At 42.6% G+C, this 17,016-nt stretch overlaps 2 protein-coding genes across 3 annotated transcripts in view; one reads left to right on the plus strand and one right to left on the minus strand.

Annotated features, from left to right (window-relative positions):
- Positions 1–2,192: 2,192 nt before the first annotated feature.
- LOC140231283 (dolichyl-diphosphooligosaccharide--protein glycosyltransferase subunit KCP2-like) overlaps positions 2,193–17,016 on the minus strand; it is a 175,773-nt gene continuing 160,949 nt past the window's right edge. The window contains exons 2-6 of one of the 2 annotated variants that reach the window (XM_072311429.1): positions 15,977–15,992; positions 6,958–7,112; positions 6,367–6,430; positions 4,821–4,887; positions 2,193–3,758 (exon numbers count right to left, since the gene is read on the minus strand). In XM_072311429.1, the coding sequence (XP_072167530.1) occupies positions 3,656–3,758; positions 4,821–4,887; positions 6,367–6,430; positions 6,958–7,112; positions 15,977–15,980 (393 nt within the window). In that variant the 5' untranslated portion in view covers positions 15,981–15,992 and the 3' untranslated portion in view covers positions 2,193–3,655. Of the gene's footprint in view, positions 3,759–4,820; positions 4,888–6,366; positions 6,431–6,957; positions 7,113–15,976; positions 16,057–17,016 lie in introns of those variants that run through there. The other variant, XM_072311428.1, reaches the window with a different exon arrangement.
- On the plus strand, positions 10,593–11,534 carry LOC140230529 (uncharacterized). The gene has a single exon (XM_072310673.1). It carries the CDS (start codon positions 10,593–10,595, stop codon positions 11,532–11,534), a length of 942 nt encoding a protein of 313 aa, XP_072166774.1.

The following is a 17,016-nucleotide window of genomic DNA, read 5'->3' on the forward strand; positions in this document are numbered from 1 at the left end:
TCAATAGTACTATTTTCTGAGGGGTGCATTCTTCTTGGGATTCCTCAACCCAGTACATTGTATAATATTTCATATCTTTTCAGACCTTTTCCATCCCTCTCCTTTTCCTTCTCTATTCTTCCCTGCTCCTTTTTCCTCGTTCTTCGTTGTCCAGTATCTGTTTGAGTCCATTTCCTCAAGTTCTGTTATTTCTGTGTTTTGTGTTATTGTTGTTGTTGTCGTCGTCGTTATGTTTTTTGTGGCCGATTGCATATCTTCCTTTCCGTTCAATTTTCCTGGCATACCTGGCCCCATAGTGTCTGTGCCACAAATGTGATATGTTACATAGTTTATACGTTTGCATTCTAAAAATCCTAGTAAGTATTGTTCATAGTATCAGCATCGTTATATCAATGAGTAAAATGTACAATAGTATATAGAAGAATTTAAAATGAATATGTTTTATTGGTATAACAAATTGGTGCTGTTGTTGTTTTGTTCCAGTGTTCCACGTCTTACAAGCTTGGCTTTTTTAGTGGAACACTGTTTTCCATCATTGTGATTATTTACTATTTTTGTTGCCATGGCAAAGTGCATTGTTTCTTTTTTACGACATCATTCGTGTATATACTTTATATTGTATTTAAAAAAATCCTTTATCAGACGAGTGTAAGAGAAATGAAAAAAAATTGTATCACTTTGGATCATGTCAACTTTTTCTTTTCTTTTCTTTTTGATGATGGAAATAAATAAACTATTGAATTGAAAATTGAATATCTCAAAGAGTAATCTATGTACTGTATTCTGCTTTGGTTCATCACAAACATGACAAATAGTTTTGTGTACTTACTAGGGGTTCTGCTTTGTTTTGTTTTGTTTATTGTTTGTCTTTTGAGCTACATACTTTGAAGTAAAGATGTACTTTTTTTTTTTATTCCTTTCTTGTAAAATGTCACAATTTGGCCTTTCGCTGCGACGATGTTATTACATGTATTAATAAACCATTTCAATCAAATTATTCCGGAGGTTCATTTATCCGAGACTGAAATAAGGTTTCTTATTCCGAATAATCCGGAAACTCCTCCACAACGGATGACCCTCAGACGGATTTCTGATGAGCGAAAAATGGCAGATTAGAGTCTAGCTGACTGCCGAGGCCGCGTACATAGTTTATGTCTCCCACAGCACGACCATGAATGTTATTTCAATCATGTATAGCATATCATGCACTAATGAGTTTTACATGTATTTAACTACGTGTATATGTAATTCGCTCTATATGCCCCTCTGCGCCTCCCAATAGGCCACTAGATCGATAGCACATTTGGCTGTTGTACTTATTATTGTTAGTACATATTATTATTCCCCGTGAGACTTCTTATATGACGTGGTTTTCATCAGCAATTTGTGATTTAGACATTTAGTAGGTCAGACAATGTATACCGTAACTGCAAACTACTTTTTTGTCGTCTGGTATGACCAACTGTTCCTGCGAGTTCTTACCATGCCTCCAGAGATAGTTTATTTCATTCTTCGGGTCGAACACATTACTAGTATTTGGTAAACCTATTAGAGAGAAATTGAGTGATCGAGATGAGATTACTTAGATTTGCACTTGAATTCTAAAAAATATCCTTTAAAAATCGTCCATCATTGGCGTATTTTGACCCAATTCCTGCGTCGTACAAGGCTATTTCCGAGATTCAGGGACGGATAGTGCAATGGGTTTGGTAAGCCGAGTCTTGAGTAAACTACAATGTACATGTATTGTATGTCCGAGTAAGCGACGCTGCTCAAGCCGAGGCTGTACTGGTGTGGGATTACGAAACGCCCACAAACCGACCACTTTTTATTGTGTAATGGTTGCAGATTTTTGAAAAAACCTCTTGATTTCGGATTTTTGAAAAAACCTCTTGATTTCTGACGTTGTAACTGACTCATCGCTGAGCATTACCCTTCAGAAGATCGAAGTTCCTGTCGCTTTCTCTGATTGACATAATTGTGTGATCCCCCCCCCCCCCTCCTCTAATCTTTCTTGCACATCACATATGCAGATTTCAGAGGTGCCTTTTCAGTGACAAGATGATACAGTTGTACATTGCACGTGTACATGTCATTTCTGCCAAACCCATTTCTACCACATCTTTGCTACAGCCACACACAGCACATTGAACACCATCATCCATGAATGAGATTACACTTTAAAACATTGCTCCATGGCTATCAGGCTCTTTTGAGACAACAGAATGTGACATGTTTTATTTCTTTCCTTATTTGAAGTCATTTGTTTTTTAAGAGGAAAGAAACAAAGTACATGTAATACTTTTTTACCTCAGACTGAGAGAAAAAAAAAAACAACTATGGAATGCTATTAAAGTACCAACCATCATCTACATCTAAAATCCTAGTGTATTGTAAAGGCTTTTGTTTGCATCAAAGAAGTACCAGAATGTATCTGAATTTTTAAGTTCTATCTTTCTAACAGGCTATCACATAGGTTAAAGTAACTATACACAGCCCTGTAAAACGTTCGCATGCCATCTGGTTGGGCTAAGGTCAAAGATTTCCACTAGCTGGACTAAATTTCTCAGATCTAATGGCACTTGGATAAAAGATCAGAAAACTTTAAAATATCAACATGACTCACTACGAAATAATCATACATATATTAAAAAAAGAAAGTTTTTAGTCCACATAAATTCTGAATGGCATGGAAATGCAGATGGTCAACACTGACATATTCCAATCTTATTTGTTTTAAAAACCAAACCAGCCAATGAACCATCCAACTGTACAAACAAATATAAGCTGATATGACAAAAAGAAGTCACTGTGCCATTCACTGATATATTTGTGCATCATTCAGTACGGTGTCACAGTTGGCCAATCCCCAACATGGATTCATTGTCTAACAGTATAGCAGCGTTTCAGACGGATGATGATGATAAAATACACTGTGACAAGCTTGACTCAAGGACAATGTAAGTACAATTAAATGATCAGGCATCATTACAATAACTCCATACTTCCTTCAGGAAGACTTGACAGCAGCCACTATGACATATGGTATTGGTATGTTTCAGCATCACTTTGGCAGGGAGACCATAAAAAACTGGGTGTGTTTACATATCAAGGATTCTCTTGAACTGGGGCTTACATATCTACTTATATATCTTGTAAAATGTCGGACTGCTCCTGGCAGGTAAGAGGTATTTGGATAAGATACCTTTTTGAGAAGTTTAACAGAAGGCAAAGAAAACTCAAACTGAAGACAGTCCAGTGAGTGACAACAGCAAAAGCAATCTAATACAAAACAGGAAAAAGATCTTGGCATAGATTTCAATCTCTCTTTGAAAAAAAAACACAAAAACCAAAAACAAAAACAAAATGCAAATTATAAACATGAATCGTCATGTCAACTAGAGTGACCAGGGGTTTCATTTCGAATGATGAAGAGTATTAGTAAAATGACCTTTCCCATGAGCAACTTTTATAACGAACTCCACCAAATTTGCTGTTTGTTTTATACATTGTATTTTCATCAAAGGGCACATACACAAACACACATTCTGTGTGTCTGCATTCTCTGCAGCAAGGTCTTGGGACTACATCTTAAAATGGATGACGTGATTGGTTGTGTCTCTCATTATCTTGACTTGGCTTGTAAGTTCATCATCTACTTCTTCTTTTTGCTGACCACAGTCGCTGAAGGAGGCGGTGCATACTTAGCCTGGGAGATTTTGTTGATGTAGTATAAGGCAACCAGTGAAAAGATGAAGCTGTATACCACAAGAGGAAAAGGAAAGATGGTGGATTATTGGGTATGCAATTATGCAGTGATTGTCTTACATGAAAAAACATAAAAAAAACATGAACTACCGGTACACACTTCCTATGCCTTTCTGTACACACCATGTCCTTGTGTTTTCCTTTCTTACATGGACAAATAACAGCCTCTTTGCACCATTGTATTCAATTGGACAACCAATAAAAAGGTCAAAAGAAATGAATTTTTCATTTGTAATGATGCACCACTGCATGAAACCTTCCAGTATCAATGAAGCAACTTTACTGAAGAGATCTTGCTCTGTCTGGTGTGATATGACGAGGCCACTCAACTACAAACAATAAAGACGGCCTCACTTTTATATCACTGTGTGAAAAGAGCTGCTGTTAATTTCTTGTATTCTTAACCTGTTGAGGATGAGTCCCGAGTATACTCGGGCAAGTGTCTACGGGAAATGCGTGTTGTAGCAAAATCAGCCTGTCTTCAACGGGTTAAAAAAAAATCACACCACCCTGATAAGTAAGTGCATCACTGGCCATCAATGATATGGCCACTGAAACAAGCTTTGACTCGTTTTAAGTGCGCACTGGTTCAGAACATCTGCCACTAGAAGACAGTTCCTTATTGACTACACATGAAGCAAAAATAGCACTCATTATAGTCTTTTATCATCAGTATTCATAAATCCTACAATGTGATATCAACTCTGGCAAGACAACACAGACCTACAGGAAACTGAATGTGTTCTCCATTACTTGAAATGCATGGTCGAGTCATGCTTTCAAAGTCTTCTGAAAAGTATGCCCTCAAAGCTCACCGTTTTCTCAAAAGCAATTATTTTCTCCCAGCCCAATACTGTAGCTACATCTGAAAAGTAACAGAGCTATCTCTTATTGTATAAAACTTGCAAAATTGTTTTTTCAGAACCACTGACCCACAACATCTTGTAGACCTAAAATCCTTGGCCAGGTGAAAACATGTTATGTTGCTATAATAAAGTCTACCGATACTCATGCAAACATTAATGTTACATACTATTATACTAATAACTTACCATGTTGTGACACAGACTCTGTGTACAAGACCAGATGCAAACATAGCTAGAACCAGGGCTATAGCCACTGAAAATGAAGAAGCAAAAGTAACATTTGGATAAAAAAAAAACTATATTTCTATGCTTACATATAAGATGGTTTGTACACCTATCTCTACTTATAATGGGAGCATAAAAGAAAAGCACTGCAAAGATTTATCAAATAATCAGGGTCCCGTTGCATAAAACTTTTTTAGCAACCTTAAAAAATTCAGGTTGGGATTTGCCCAACCTGATTTTTTTAAGGTTGCTAACCTAAGAATGTAAAATCCATTGCATAAAAACTCTGGTTGGGAGCTTCCAACCGGAATTTTGTGATTTCAACCGAAAAAAATTCCGGTTGGAGTTTTATGCAACGGGCCCCAGATGTAAAATCCAGCGTCATCAACAGTACTTGTAATGGTTTTTGATACTGAGCATTAAAAACATATCACTGCATGTACAACAAAGTGCACTCTAAAAAACACCTTTGTCACTGTAAATTAGACCCCGTTTACAGTGCGAGGCTCGGCCGCGGCTGAGCCGCGGCCGAGCCCAGCCCCGCTTCAGTGTAAACGCGCAAAAGGCCAAATGCGAGGCCAAAATTGGCCTCGCATTTGGCCTCGCTCTGGAGGTGGTCTCGGCCGTGGCCGAGCCGCGGCCGAGCCCTGCCTCTTCTTGGTGTAAACGCAAACTGGGCCAAATGCGCGGCCAATTGCGCGGCCAATTTTAGTCTGGCTTCCTAACCCTCTGCCTGTATCTTTCGCTATTCAGGATATTAACCCCCTCGACATCGAAAACTAGTATAGTTTAAGGTGGTTTTGTCCTGCAAAGGATTTTTTCCTTCGGCAAAGGCCTTTGCCCGAACGGCGACTTCGTCGCCACGGAATTCATATGGCAAAGGGTCTGAAAACTAGACAATACCAAATTGCGTTTGTTTGCAAGCAGAGCACCACTACGACAAAATATTGAAAGGTTTGAATCAAAAGCACGGCCGAGCCCAGCAGTGTAAACGGACAAAACTGCGAGGCTCGGCCGCGCAATTGAGGCCGGACTCGGCCGCGGCCGAGCCGCGGCCGAGCCCGGCCCCGCACTGTAAACGGGGTCTTATTCATGGACGATGGCTGACTTAGACGACCATATTCCATCACATTATGTTTTCTAGCCAGGATACATGTATTATACATCCAAGTTTAATCCATGCATGTCCTGCATTTGCCCAATCTTTCTTTAAAACAGAAATACAGTTCGAAGTTAAAAAGGACAACCATGACTCCAAATGATGTGCTCTTTCTAACCAAATTGTAAAATACAATTACAAAATGAGACGGACACTCAGACATAAATGTACATAGCACCAGGTACTGTATGCCTTTCAAGGCATGTTGTTGAGACAATAAGGAAAAAGGAAACAGTGACAATGTGTGTGCTTGCTATTGAAGTACAGTATAAACACAGTATTTACAAGTGTACAAAAAAAAAATGTTGGGTACACAGAGACGCTAAAGCCACTGAGTAGTAATCTCACCTTCTGGAATGAGCTTGGCTTGGAACCCCTTTCCGAACATAACTGTCTCAATGTTGCTTATGCACTGCAATAAAATTCTTTGTGAAGGAAAGTTTGAATGAGATACGCATTTTGCATCTGTTATGTTTTGCTTTTGGTCAGCACATGCAATCTGCCTAATACCCTGTGCTCTTATGAACTACCCAGAATTAAGAAAAAAAAAGAGAGAATTGTCATGACTGATATTGCATTATTTGTAATGTATTTACTATGGCTACAACACTTAATATTCATGGTTGTTGCTCAGCTGCTAATATGAAAAGGCTGTTAGCTGTCACTGTTGTACACTGCTTTTGTAAATGAAATCCAAAGGGAACTTATAAGCAAAATAAATATTGTCAGTGTGCAATGTTGATACTTTTTTATCAGGGAAGATGTTCCTTTGCTCTGGACAAAGAAAGCTAAATGCAGTCAATCAACAACATGAATAACATGATTGCCAACTATGCTGCAACAATTAAGTAATCCACAGTGTCAAACAAACAATGACAAAATTACATGTACTGTCCTTTCCTTGTCATCAATGATGGTGGGTATGACTGCAAAGGATACTGTCAAAATGAGAATGAAGAGATTTGATCCTAGGAAACCGCCCAGAATTGTGAGCCATTCTGATCCGGCAAGCTGGCTGCGGTATGTCTGCATGCCAGCAAACAGCACCACAGCCAAAATGGCTGACAGAAGACCTGATACACTGCTGGAAACAGCTGTGGGGAGAGAGAGAGAGAGAGAGAGAGAGAGAGAAAAAAAAAGTGGTAAACAAATGTAATGGTAGGGAATTTTAGAGTCATTCTTTTATATACATATAATGTATACATTTTTCGAAGCCTCATACAAAAAATGTATGTGGGATTTCAGATTTCACACATTTTCCTTTTTTTTTGTGCTGCCACCAAGTTGTAGTGCTCAAGGAATTATTTGTCATCGTATAATTGATTTCATTTCTGCAGAGTGGGACAACACTGAACATTATACATATTGATGGTTGCCTAGAAACATGCTGAAATACTGTATACCTGGTATATTTTGCAAGCTTATTATTCTTGCACAGTTAGTCAACTGATATTCATGAAATTAACAACTCAGGGAAATACTGCATCTTGTAACACAAATGTGTTGTACACTGTCTCCACAGTGGGAAATCAATGACTTTTCTCTTGAAACTTTATACTTTTTTCCATTCAATCAATGTGGTTCTTGATCATGAATTCAGACGTGTACATGATATTGTCTTACAAGTGGCAAATATCATACTTGCAAAATGTATGGTGTATACAGACAACAGTACGTCATAACTCGATGCTCTTTGTCCGAGCTTATTTTGGAAGCAGACAACTGAGAAAAATCATATCTGTAGAACTACTTTAGAAGTGATTGTTTCATTTCCATCTAGTATGATCTAAGAAGATGGCTGGATAGTTCATATTCAGCTGCAATACTGTATACGCCATGTATTTCGCGAGTCTAAATTTTCGCGAAATGGGAATTCCCGACGATTTCGCGAGTGGTTAGATTCGCGATCGTGGAGTCCTGTACTGAATGGAGAAATGTACATGCGTACGTCACACCCACATCGGGATCAGAGTCAATATTTTCATGTGTCTTTAATTTCGCGACTAGCACCCGACTCACAAAATTCGCGAAAATAAAAACCTCACAAAACATTCGGCATATACAGTAGTTGGTCTTCCATGGGGTCCAGTTGAATGTACGGCGGGACCACTTCACCGGGTCAAACACCCTGATCTTTGCAATGAATAAATGAAGCGGGATCTTTTACGTGCACGAGTTGTGACTCTCTCACAAATGGGACCTCCACTTTATGTCCTATCCAAGTGACAAAGTGTTCTATACCTCTCTTACTAGAGGGGACGGTATGATTACACACAACATAACTCTGTGGGACTCAGGAATCGAACCGGGATCCTTTGGATCTTAAGGCAGATGCACTATTGACTGAGTTAACTCACTCTAGCTTTCATGCTCTTTTATTTTCCTACTGCGAGAATTTTTGTACACCATCTGCCCATCTTCTTATTTTTGTCTTTGTTCATTTTTTTTTTGAATCACACTAGACTACTGTAAATCTAAATATTTAAATTTATATAGTGCTCAGCTAAAAGAAGTGCATATTTGTCTGTAGCCTTGGGGGAAGGGGGGGGGGGGGGGGGCTCAGCTACAATTACTTCACAACTTATGTACAGTTCGACCTCGATTATCTGGCCATGTCCTGACCGGCGCTCATCCGGATAAGCGAATTGGCCGGGTATGGGAGACACGATGTTAATGTATCGTACACCTGTAGCTGCCGTCCAGCTGCCGTCCCAGTGCACTGGCAGCTAGGCAGGTAGTGTACCCCGCAACGGTGGTGTAATCTATGCTAGCCTGCGCAAAATTGTAGTCCCTTCTTCACAAAAGTAGAGTACAGTGTATATCTTTATGTGAAAATCATACCTGTTTTACCTCATTAGATATTGAGAAACCTATCATGCACATCTTATGAAATTAGTGAAATAGATCCATGAAAGTCATTTTTTTCTCATTTTTTGGATGAAAAAAAAAAGTCCTTCACTGCTTGAACGCGTCCGGATAAAAGGAGGCTGGATAATCGAGGTCGAACTGTACTATACTACTGACTGTACATGTATACGATGAAGATCTAGATTTTCGTGAATGAAGAGGTTATTGACATTTTGCGAGATGCTGTTTTTGGGAATTGACCCAGAGGCTCCTTCATCATAGGTGCACTTTTACCTTGGCGCATGGTGACATTTTCGCGTGCTGATAAATCTGCGGTACAACTGTGATTCGCGAAATTTGCGAAAATAACACTTATTAACAGCTTATACAGTAACATTAGGGTAACTAAAACCCCCAGTACTCGGTAATTTAAGCTTTTCTGCAATATTTCTAAAACTAAAATAATACATACATACATCATATCTACAGCAATGTATGTGAAATACACGCATGTACATCAAATTTCTTTAATCTTAATTTTCATTTTGTTAAATATCTCACAGAATTGCACAAAATCAGAAAATATATCACCTTGAAAATCCCCCAGAATACGGTCACCGCGACCAGAATTCGGTCTGAACGCGATATGCGCGTTCAAAGTCAATGCATGATCAAGGCAGCTGAAAAATGCGCCGCGCACTACCTTGTTGGCGCAAAATTGCATCGGTGACGTTGCGGCGCCTGTTGGTGACCAAATACTGGGGAATCGGCACTTGAATTCAACCCTTGTACATTGAGTCACTGCATCGGCATGTACAGAAATTTTGTTTTTCTTTTGTGTTTTTGAAGATACCATCACACTCCAAGCTTACGATAAGCAAAAAATCCTGCAAGAGAATGGCGTATTTCTCGATTTTTGACGGTAAAATTTGAGATTTTTGGAGGGGACTATTAGGGACTTTCCTGTTGTGAATGAGTGTGCAAGTATGTGAGTTGATGTGATTTGCGTGTGTTGTGACTGTAGAACTTACTGGCTGGTGATTAGTGACAAGTGACTGAACTCCGGTATGTGACCGAATACTGGACTGATACTCTTACCCTAACATTAATTAACATGAATTGTTATAAATATTATAAAGCAGTAACTGTGAGTGTGATTCTGAAGTTCAGACTCTTAGTCATTTAGTCTTAACGACATGTTATACTTTTAGATGGGGCAACTGATTATCAATAAGAACAATGAGGAACAAATGGAACTTCTGATTGATTCCATCTCTATTCTCTGAGACTCTGGTCTAGAATCTATTCTACATTTCTAGAGGGGGGGGGGGGTCTAGACGCCCATTATGTATGGTATGACTCACAAAATAGACAAATTCTCTCTCTCTCTCAATCTATCTATTTCTTTCCATCTCTAATTTCGCCGTCTCGTGGAGCATACAACATTGTGCCATTTCATCATTGTGCTACTTCAGGGAATATTTTGTGTCGCGTTATGTTCTTGTGTATTTACCAAACAGGAAAAGTGCAATAACTGAACTTTCAATCGGAGGACCATTTCCTGCAACATCGACTCCAGGTGCAGCTCGGCAGCGCGGGAGATATTGTGTGTATAAAAACAACGAATGGTGAGTAGAAGGATAAATTCTCCACGCTCTATTAACTATCCTACTACGCAATCCCTTCACTGGTGACCCCGACATGATTTAATTCATCTCCCCGCCACTATGACCGACCCTTCGCAAGCGCCTGTTGAGCCCGTTCAGCCCCCGATTGATGATGCGAATTCGAAACCATCCACTGACATCGCTGTCGATAATGCCGCCGTAGCAAACATAAAGCTGCCGCCCTACTGGCCACAAGACCCGTTGGTGTGGTTCACGCAGGTTGAGGCCCAATTCACAACTCGCTGCATTACCAAGGAAGACTCAAAATATGCCTATGTGGTTTCTTCCCTCTTCCCCGACATCGCCCAGGAGGTGCGCGATCTCCTCATCACAAAGCCTGCCGCACAGCCGTACACCACACTAAAGACAGCGCTCGTCGCTCGGACATCCGAGTCGGAGCAACGTAGACTACAGCAGCTCTTGACGGAGGAAGAACTGGGGGATAGGAAACCAACCCAACTGCTCCGTCGAATGAGGCAGCTGCTTGGTGATCGCGTGCTCGAAGACAGCATTCTTCGGCAGCTGTTTGTCCAGCGCATGCCGACAAACGTGCAACAAATTTTGGCATCGTCGAGCGATTCGCTGACGGTCACACAGGTAGCGGAGCTCGCCGACCGCATCCTAGCCGTCACAGTGCCGAGTTTTGTCAATGCCGTGGCAGCCCCACCCCAAACAACGCTCATGTCCAATCAACTCCTCCAGGATCAAATACACTGTTTAACAATGCAATTGGACACTCTAACAATGCAGCTTTGTAACCGTGAGCGGAGCCGTAGTCGAGGTTGGTCGGCCACACGCAGAAACCGACAGCATACCTCGAGTAGTAGCAGCCCTGCCGTGCCTGCTCAGACGCCTGCTTCCGACGACAATGGTGAGTGCTGGTACCATCAAACATATGGAGAGCACGCTCGCAGTTGTCAACCACCGTGTCGACGACAACCGTCTTCTGCTCATCAACCGTCCGCTGCCACGAGCCAGGGAAACGAGCAAGCCAGCGCCTAATGGCGACAAACAACGCTGGCTCACACTCACACAGTCGCCTCTTCTACATTTCAGACAAGAACACCGGCACGCTGTCCCTCGTCGACACCGGCGCGGAAGTCAGTGTTCTTCCCCATTCCCCGGCTGAGAGACGAGTGACATCACACAAACTCAAGCTACAGGCCGCAAACCAGTCACAAATCACGACATACGGTGAACGCTCCCTAACGCTAAACCTAGGACTGCGACGTGTGTCGATGGATTTTCGTACTCGCAGACGTGCCCACACCCACATTAGGAGCTGACTTCCTACGGCATTTCGGTCTGCTAGTCAACGTCAAGCGCCACAAACTGACAGATGGAATGACTAAACTGTCGGTTAGCGGCGTCGTCACCGAACCGTCGGCAATGTCCCTCAGTCTCAAAATGCTACGCTCCACCAGTACTCGCTTCGATGCTCTAATTCAGCAACATCCATCAATCACACAGCCAGTATACACACCAGCGAACGTCAAACACTCAGTCACCCACCACATCGAGACTTGAGGTCCCCCCGTCTCCACTCGACCATGCCGTCTCGCATCCGACCGCCTCGAAGCAGCTAAAGCGGAATTTAGCCACATGCTCGAGCTCGGCATTGTCACGCAATCGAAAAGCAATTGGTCTTCGCCCTCCACATGGTGCCAAAAAAGACCGACGGCGACTGGCGACCATGTGGCGATTTCCGCGCCCTCAACCGACAAACAGTTCCCGATTGATATCCCATTCCCCACCTCCAAGACTGCAGCAAATCTCGATGGCATGAAAGTATTTTCCAAACTCGACCTCGTTAAGGTGTACCATCAAATTCCCGTTCATCCGGCTGATGTTCACAAAACCGCCATCACCACGCCCTTCGGTCTGTTTGAATATGCTTGCATGCCTTTTGGACTACGCAACGCGGCGCAGACCTTTCAACGCTACATGGATGAAGTAATGTGTGGGCTTCCATTCCCCTACGTGGACGACGTCCTTGTCGCAAGCCGCTCACACGAGGAACACGAAAAACACCTCAACATTGTGTTTTCACGCTTTGCTGAGTATGGCATCGTCATCAACCCAGCCAAATGCCAACTCGGCGTGCCATCCCTCCACTTCCTCGGTCACGTTGTCGATCACCACGGCATCTCTCCTCTGCCAGACAAGATCCAGGCAATTCAAGACCTACCAGCTCCCACTTCACTTCGCAAGCTGCGAGAATTCCTGGGTCCCGTCAACTTCTACCGGAGATTTCTCCCTCGATGTGCTGATTTCATGCAACCACTCACCGACAAGTTGAAAAATGCTAAGAGGAAAAATCAGCCCATCTCACTCAACGACGACGAACTCTCCTCATTCAATGCAGTCAAAGCAGCGCTATCACAAGCCACCATGCTTGTTCAACCGAAGATGGATGCACCTCTCTGTCTCCTCACAGATGCGTCGGACGTCGGCGTCGGCGGTGTACTCCAGGGGACCGTTTCATGAAACTTTTTGTCGGTGATTTCCACTGACAACTGTTAAAAGCTACTGAAATCCTTGCGTCTGATTGGCTGATAGCAAACTTGTCGGTGAAAACCTCCGACGAACTCGTTGATGAAACGCCCCCCTGCAATGCATCGACGGTACATGGCAACCTCTCACGTTTTTCTCTAAATGACTACAGCGCGTTTGGACGAGAGCTGCTCGCCGTCTACCTGTGCATCAAACACTTTCATCACATGCTCAAGGGACGACAATTCATTGAATTGTGTACACTGACCACAAGCCTCTCACTCACTCTCTCCACGGTTGTCCCGACAGATACTCGCCACAGGAAATTCATCAACTCGACTTCATTTCCCAGTTCACCACTGACATCCGTCACATCTCAGGCAAACGCAACACAGCTGCTGACGCACTCTCTCGAGCTTTCATCAACAATGTAAGCACTACCCCAATCGACTTTGACGTCATTGCCCTCGCCCAAGAGCATGACGAGGAACTCAAACGACTAACAACTGACAGCTCACTCAAACTCACACCAGTGCCAATCCCCTCATCGGATCGCACGATATTATGTGATTTGTCAACTGGATTTCCTCGTCCATTGTATCCCAGTTCCTTATCACAAGGCGATCTTTCACTCCCTTCATCAACTCTCTCATCCAGGGGTAAGAGCAACGCAGAAATTGGTCACTGACAGATTTGTTTGGAACGGCATCAATCGTGACGTCGATCATGGGCCAAAACATGTCTACAGTGCCAACGCAGCAAAATTCACCGACATAACAAAGCACCCCCCGGCACCTTCTCATCTCCCGATGCGGGATTCGACCACGTTTACATCGACATCGTCGGCCCACTCCCTCCATCAAACGGTCACACATACCTCCTCACATGTGTCGATCGATTCACATGATGGCCAGAAGCCTTCCCCAAGAGCGACATCACAGCCAAAACAGTTGCTTGAGTCTTCATCATGCACTGGGTCGCACGATGTGGCGCACCATCGACCATCACAACAGAAAGAGGTCGTCAATTTGAATCCAACCTCTTCAACGCTCTCATTACGCAACTCGGATCCACTCGCATTCGCAACAGCATACCACCCGACATCGAACGGCCTCGTCGAACGCCTACATCGTCAACTAAAAGCCTCTCTCATGGCACACGGCGCCAAATGGACTGAGACATTACCACTCGTCTTCCTCGGCATTCGGACCTCAGTGAAGACAGACATAGGCTGCTCAGCTGCAGAGCTCGTCTATGGGACAACACTACGACTCCCAGGCCAGTGCATCACCGAGCATGACCAGACCACGACGGACATCGACCCTTCCGACTACGTCCAACGTCTACGTAAGTTCATGCAGGACATGCACCCTCCATCAACACACACTCAACACAAACCGACATTCATACACAGTGACCTCAACACATCTTCACACGTTTTCGTTTGCGATGACACCGTGAGAAAACCACTACAGCACCCATACAGAGGTCCCTTTCTGGTCATTCGGCGTGCTGACAAGTTTTTCGTGATCGACTACCACGGCAAACACGACACCGTCAGCATCGACCGCTTGAAACCAGCATTCATAGAAACGGACATCATCCCCGAGCCATTGCCTCGCACCACACGATCACCTGTAACAAACACTCAACTCACGACACAACCTGCCACGCCCCCTTCCATCCCACCTCACTCTCCAAACAAACGACCACGGAAATCAAGAAAACACGCTCCGGTCGTCACATGTGATTCCCCACGAAATATGTCGACTACTGTGACAACGGTTGAAGAGACATTTTTGTTTCTTAAGGATTCAGCTTGTTGTTTTCTATGTCATTTAACATATTATTTTGTCACTCTCGCTCAACTGAGAACATACTACATTTTACACTCATCGATTGCTCTTGCATCTCATTTCGCAGCAATCTAGGGGGAAGCTACTTGTAGCAGCACAATGAGTCATGCTTTCATTTTCTCACTCTACTAAGAATTGTTTTCGTCCACTCGCTGACCATATCCGCTAGTGGTCACTCTACGACGTAATACAAGCACATTTTTATGACTGCTCTGGCCCTCTGTATCGCGAGCACTCATATATCATCTGTCCGAACATTCCTCGTGAACGTAACTACACCTCTGGTCACTCCTACGGTCACCATGACAACGCGAGATGGATATCCTTTCCAACCAATCTCCTTTCTTCGCTCCACGTCTCGAAAAAGTTTCGCACGCATGTTACAACTCTCCATTCACAAAATTCAACTTTTCACGCACACAACACTTCTTGACCACCTTTCGATGTGAAAGCACGAAAACATCAAGTTGCAAACTCACCAAACTGCATCATCAAACATTGGACTCGCGAAATTCTCTCTCTCTCTCTCAATCTATCTATTTCTTTCCATCTCTAAATTCGCCGTCTCATGGAGCTTACAACAGCGTGCCATTTCATCATTGTGCTACTTCAGGGAATATTTTGTGTCGCGTTATGTTCTTGTGTATTAACCAAACGGGAAAAGTGCAATAACTGAACTTTCAATTGGCAATTGGAGGACCATTTCCTGCACAACATCGACTCCAGGTGCAGCTCGGCAGCGCAGGAGATATTGTGTGTATAAAAACAACGAATGGTGAGTAGAAGGATAGATTCTCCACGCTCTAATAACTATCCTACTACGCAATCCCTTCAGCCCTTGAAGATTAAAATAAAGAAGAAGACCGATCCACCTCCTTCTGAACTTACACATATTTGTCCCAGTGGGACTATTGTTACGCCGATCAGAGTGGCAGCAGGACAGGGCTTGGTCATTCTCAGCTAGTTGGACAAGTTAGCAGGGGAAACTTCAGATGGCATATAGAGATACTGGCTATTGTAATGTTCCCTACAATATTTGTGCCTTATAAATACATGTATTTCAAACTTAAAATAAGAGAAACAGAGATTTCTTACCCATGCTACTCCCTGATGACGTTTTCGGCCGATAGAACACGTTACTTCAGCATGCATGCATTACACCAGTCAACTAACGCCAACGATTAGCGCAACAACAACGTACCACGTCGGCAATACGCTAGTCTTTTTCAAGACAATCACAACCCGAAAACGAGAGGTTGATAACAGTAGCCGCGTGATGAAGATCGACGAAATTTGAAGATATAGAAATAAACTTTGTAGACCTACATATCAGGCGCAACCGGGGGGTCGCCCCCACCACTTTTTATTGTCTATTTTTTTTTTGTATATTTTGCATTATAGGTCCTATATAAGAATACATATTTTTATTTTTCATTTTTTTACTTTGCATTATAGGTCCTACATAAGTATACATATTTTTATTTTCAATTTTATTTTATTTTATTTTTTTATTTTATTCTTTTAAGATTTTTACTCCGGAAGTGTCATCAGACATATATGTGGTAAGGTTGTTGTTGTTGTTGTTGTTTTTGCTGCCAAGCAAAAGTCATACCAGAAAACGAGAAAACTGCTGCCTGCAGACGTTTGTTGTCTTCTGTTTTTCCTTGTTAGAAACCTGTTGGTTTTTTGTTTGTTGTTTGTTTTGTTTTGTTTGTTTTGTGCTTGTCAGGTGGGAATTACGTGGCAGCCGAAAAGGACCCGGAAGTGGCACCAGAAATTGTGCTGATCAGCCCCCCCCCCCCTTTTTGGCTTGTCAGCTGATGAAACCTGGAAGTGACACCAAAAATACAAACTGGGCACCCACTTTCCACAATGCGGTGCCAGCCCTGCATAATGTTCACATAACACACCCAACGAAGCAATAGGTTTTAAAAATTAAAAAGCTGTGTATCAAGCACGTGGTACATCAAACTCATCAGTATCCTTGATATAACGAAACAATCTTTAAACCTGTCAATATGGAGGTCATGCGTCACACCTCCCTGGAATCATTCCCTCCCTGGGATCACTGAGTTTTCTGTGTACATAGTAATGCACGGAAATTCAGTGTCAGGTAAGTGAATTTAACAACCGAT

The sequence above is a fragment of the Diadema setosum genome, chromosome 7 (genome assembly GCF_964275005.1).
Source record: "Diadema setosum chromosome 7, eeDiaSeto1, whole genome shotgun sequence".
Taxonomy (NCBI): domain Eukaryota; kingdom Metazoa; phylum Echinodermata; class Echinoidea; order Diadematoida; family Diadematidae; genus Diadema; species Diadema setosum.

Coding starts and splice junctions, on each gene's coding strand:
- LOC140230529 (XM_072310673.1), top strand. CDS start 10,593: ATGACCGACCCTTCGCAAGCGCCTGTTGAGCCCGTTCAGCCCCCGATT.